The sequence below is a fragment of the Palaemon carinicauda genome, chromosome 12, assembly GCF_036898095.1.
Source record: "Palaemon carinicauda isolate YSFRI2023 chromosome 12, ASM3689809v2, whole genome shotgun sequence".
Lineage (NCBI taxonomy): Eukaryota > Metazoa > Arthropoda > Malacostraca > Decapoda > Palaemonidae > Palaemon > Palaemon carinicauda.
In genome coordinates, this window is record NC_090736.1 from 158,805,289 (window position 1) to 158,810,288 (window position 5,000).

The window sequence follows — 5,000 nt, forward strand, 5'->3', positions numbered from 1 at the left end:
GATAGAATGGTTTGGTGAGGTTAGGTGCCATTAATATAGGAGGAGATGACAAGTAAGTTTTTAGCTGGTTAAGTATTTGATCATGTTGTTGGCTCCAAGAAAAATTTACTTTTGAAGAAGTTAAAGCAAATAGTGGTCCTGTGAATGGTGAGAAATTTGGACTGAAATTAGAGTAATATCCTACCATACCTAGAAATCTTTTAATTCCTTTTTGGTAGTTGGAACAGGATAAGAAGTTATGGCGCTAATATTTGCATCATGGGGTAATACTTTACCACTGCCAACTCGATGACCAAGGTAAGATACCTGACCTTTGCAAAAATTACTTTTTGCTAAGTTGATGGTTAATCCATGTTGTTTCAACCTTGAGAAAACTTCTTTTATCTTTTGAATATGGTTTACCCATGTGTCAGAGGCAATAATGATGTCATCTAAATATACAAATACTTTTTCCAAGTCCTGTAAAATTAAAGACATTACTCTTTAGAAGGTGGCAGGTGCGTTGGCTAATCCGAATGGCATTACGTTATAACTAAATAATCCAAATGGAGTGATAAATGAAGAAATTTCCTTTGCCGTTTCTGTTAATTTAATTTGGTAATAACCCTTCAACAAATCTATTTGGGTTAAGTAGGTCGAATTACTTACTTGGTCAATGATATCTTGTATTCTTGGTAGAGGATACGAATCTTTAATTGTTGAATTATTAATTTTCCTGTAATCGGTACAAAGACGAAATTTACCATTTTTCTTTCCTACTAGGAGACATGGGGAAGCCCATGGTGACGCACTGGCTTCTGCCAATCCTTCTCTTATCAAGTAGTTCACTTCTTTCATGATACCCAATTTCTTCTGTGATGTTCGATAGAAAGCTTGTTTAATGGGTGCAGCACCTGGTTGTAGTTTGATGTCATGATCTAGCATGGTGCATCTGCTTGGTTTATCTGAAGTTATACTAGGAAATTCATGGAATAAAGCTACTAAAGATTTACATTTTGATGCAGATAAGGGTTGTAGATAGTCTGATAAGTTTTCCAAGATCTTTGAGTTTTGAGAATCCTGCCAAGATGCAGTTATTGGATCATCTGTAAATTGATCCATAGGACAATCTATGTATGGTATGGCATTAGTAATCATTACCGTTTTACTTTCAGCTGTTGAGGGAGACAAATAGGCCTTTAAGAGGTTTATGTGGACTAATTGAGTAGACTTACGCTTATCTGGAGTGGCGATTATATAGTTGGTTGGCGAGATACGTTGAGTGATGGTATAAGGTCTCTGGTTTTTCTCTCGTAGGGGAGAGACTGCAATTGGATGGTATAGCAGCACTGCATCTCCTACTTTGAAACTTCTGGTTTTAGCCTTTTTATCATAGTTAATCTTCATCTTCTCTTGAGCTGTTATCAAGTTAGTTTTGGCAATGGAGTGAAGATCTGAAAGTTTACTGTTGAGTTCTGAAATATATTGGGAAAGAGGTACCTCATTATCTCCCAACTTCAGGGTGCGTTCTTTGACTGAACTGAGGATAGTTCGTGGCCGTCGACCGAAGAGTAGTTCAAAAGGTGACATACCAGTAGACTGATTTCGAACTCCTCGTATGATGTACATGATCAGTTCCAAATCGCAATCCCACTCGTTACCTGAACTATGGATGTATTTCCGGAGAAGATTTTTAATGGTCTGGCGAGTGCGTTCTAATGCTCCATTGGTCTGTGGATGGTAAGCTGAGGAAGATACTTGGGTTATATGGTAATCTTTCATAGCTGTTTTAAATGCATGACTCATGAAATTGGTTCCTTGATCACATTGTAGTTCAGTTGGAAATCCTACAACAGTAAATATGGACACTAGTGACTTTAGGATGTTCTTGGCTGAAATGTTTCTTAAAGGTACTGCAAATGGATAACGGGTAGTTGGGCATAAGGCCGTAAGCAAGTATTCATGTCCCCTTTTTGTCTTAGGCAAAGGGCCTACACAATATACTATGATCTTACTGAAAGGTTCTTTAGGCACAAGTATAGGTTTTAATGGTGCAACGGGTACTTTTACATTAGGACTACTTACTTTTTGACATGTACATGTTTTTGCGTACTCTTTAATGTCATTCTTCATGTTTGGCCAATAAAAGTCTTGACTGATGCATTCATATGTTTTAGTGATACCAAGAAGAGAGTCAGCAGAGTGAGACAATTCTAGGATCAGAGGTCCAATATCCTTAGGAACAACTACTTGGAATAGATCCTTCCAGGTTTCTAGATGACTGTTCTTGCTGGACCTGAATTTTCTCATTAGTACATTATTATTAATATAAAAATAAGAACACTTGTTGGTATCCTTTGGTTTCACTTGGTTGAAACACTGCTGTAGAGTGACATCTTTCCTTTGTTGATAGCTAAAAGAATCAGGCTGGATCTTATATGTACTCATCAACTCGTTGAAATCCATAGGTTCAGAGACTGGCAACGGGTTTGATGATGATTCAGTAGGAGTGTCCTTTATACTGCTTCGTGTCACTGCTAAGCATTCCTCTTGTACAACATCACCTGGAGATACTGCTATTAAGTTTGTTAAGACAACAGAGTTAGCTATGTAATTACCAGGATTACATCTACATGCTTGCATGGTAACAGTTCTGGGTTTACAGCTACTTCAGTAGTTCCAGAGAAATAAGGACAATGAAGGTTTACATTAATGAAAGGCAACATAGACTTACTGGTTAGGTCATTAACTGCAACATACCTTTGAGTTTCACCTTTAGATCGTATTACTTTAGGAGAGACGATCGTTTGAGAGGATTCAGTGTCTCTGAGTATGGTTATAGGTTTACCATTTATTTTGCCTGAGCAAGTGAAGGGTGCAAACGCTTGGGACTCGTGTGATGCACAATGGAAGGTCTTTTTCTTCTCCAGCTTAGGTTTTGGTTCCTGTTTGGGCAGATTCATTTGCTTAGGAGAGAATTGAGGGGGATTAAGTTTTCTCTTTAAGTATGAAGCTGCACAATGTGGATCAGGACATTGTGAAATATGATGTCCTTCTTGTTTGCAGTATGTACAAGTTTCCTTAGGTCTAGTTTCTCTATATGGGGTTTTACCTACTTTATGAATAAGAGCATAGTCATCTGCCTTTAAAGTGGCTTTCTTAGGGTCAGATTCATTCTGCTCTCTTAGATACACATTAATGCCACCTGGTATTTTCCTTCAGAACTCCTCCATTACTATTAAATCTTTCAACTGCTCAAAAGTTTTGACATCTACTATGTCTACCCACTTCTGAAACTGTTTAATCTTTCCATTCATAAATTCTAAAAAGGTCTGCTGAACTTGCTTCTGACTATTACAAAATATTTGCCTATATCCTTCCGCAGTAATAGAATAAGCATCAAGGATTTCCTGCTTAATTATGAAATAATCATGTTCTTCTAACATAGTGGCACATACAGATAATGCTTTACCTGTCAATGAGTTCTGGATGATCAAATACCATTTGTCCTGAGGCCAATTGAGATTCTTGGCTGTGTCTTCGAACACAGAAAAGTAGTTATCAGGTTCCCGTTCTTCAAATGTGGGCACCCGTTCTTCAAATGTGGGCAGCAATTTCTGCACCTTGCCCACATCAAAGGGTTCGGGAATTAGCTTACCTTCTTCCTTTTCTTTCAGTTCTTATAAATGCCAGATCCCGTTCTGTTAATGTGGCCGCTTCTCTCTCAATCTGCAGCCTAACACGGAGAGCTTTGTTTTTCTGTTCACTTTCTTTTTTTTTGTTGCTCCAAAGCAGTTGCAGCAGCTTCCACAGCAGTTTCCACCTTTATACGTTCTAGGGAAGCAGCGGCAGCAGCCGTGCGCTCAGCAGCAGCGGCTTTCCTCTCTTCTAACTCAGCGGCAGCAGTTGCGGCTTGTTCAGCAGCAGCGGCTTTCCTTTCTTGTACCTCAGCGGCGGCAGTTGCGGCTCGTTCAGCAGCAGCGGCTTTCCTTTCTTCTTCCTCAGCGGCGGTAGTTGCGGCTCGTTCAGCAGCAACGGCTTTCCTTTCTTCTACCTCAGCGGCGGCAGTTGCCGCTGCAGTTGCGGCTTGCATCTTCATTTTTTCTAACTCCAGCTGCAGACTTAGTTTATCTAAGTCACCATTTGGATTTGTAATGGTTAGAGATCGAACGTCAGCCAATTCTTCTTCTTGAACAATATCTTCATCTAAAAGGAAGTTCAAAATATGACTGAGAATTACACATTTTACGGCAGTTGCGGGAACCTGTACATCATAAACGGCGAGCTAGATTCTTTAGGTCAGTTTTTGTGGCAACTGTGAGAGATTCCACATGATCCCTTGGTGATACAATAAATTGTTGCAAGTTGAAAGGCATTTTGAATGTCGCCCGTGGCGCAAGATAAGTACAAACTAAAATAAATATCCAAACTTTATAAGAATAAGTATAAGATCATACGATCGCAAAGTAATCTTTCGATCACAGAAATACAAAATAGCGATCACAAAATTACAAGATCGAGAGATCACAGAATTACAAAATTATATGATTAAATCACATTACACTAAAATAGCTTAAATACAAAATTAGGTCTCGCGAAACTTACGATAATACTATAAAACTTTTATTCACCGTTAACAACTGAACAATGTTTTTTTGTTTTTTTTTACGCTCGAGATCTTGAACACGCGGCTAACTACTTCATAATTACTCAAACGACACGCTTAACATCACAAACTTTTACAAAAATTTTACCGAATCAGTAAACAAGGCTTTGAAACGCAAAGGTTTTTTTTTACTTTAAACATACCTAATTAGCACGTTCTAGTTTACATTTCCTTTTAATTTATACCAGCTTAATTCGATAGCTTTACAATGTTACCTTTTAATTTATATAAATACTATATTATTCTCGTTATGATAAAGAATCTAGTTAATAGTCAACACCTAGTTTAAAGTAATTGATTATCAGAATAATGCGCAAACTGGACAATATACGTACTATGCGCTTTATATATATAA

At 38.0% G+C, this 5,000-nt stretch overlaps 1 protein-coding gene across 1 annotated transcript in view; it reads right to left on the reverse strand.

Moving 5' to 3' along the window:
• Positions 1-5,000, reverse strand: part of LOC137651163 (large ribosomal subunit protein eL22-like) — a 54,805-nt gene that overhangs the window by 40,767 nt on the left and 9,038 nt on the right. Inside the window, exons 2-5 of the mRNA XM_068384303.1 lie at positions 3,811-4,185; positions 3,452-3,517; positions 2,424-2,555; positions 1,215-1,304 (exon numbers count right to left, since the gene is read on the reverse strand). Of these exons, the coding sequence (XP_068240404.1) occupies positions 1,215-1,304; positions 2,424-2,555; positions 3,452-3,517; positions 3,811-4,185 (663 nt within the window). The remainder of the gene's footprint in view (positions 1-1,214; positions 1,305-2,423; positions 2,556-3,451; positions 3,518-3,810; positions 4,186-5,000) is intronic.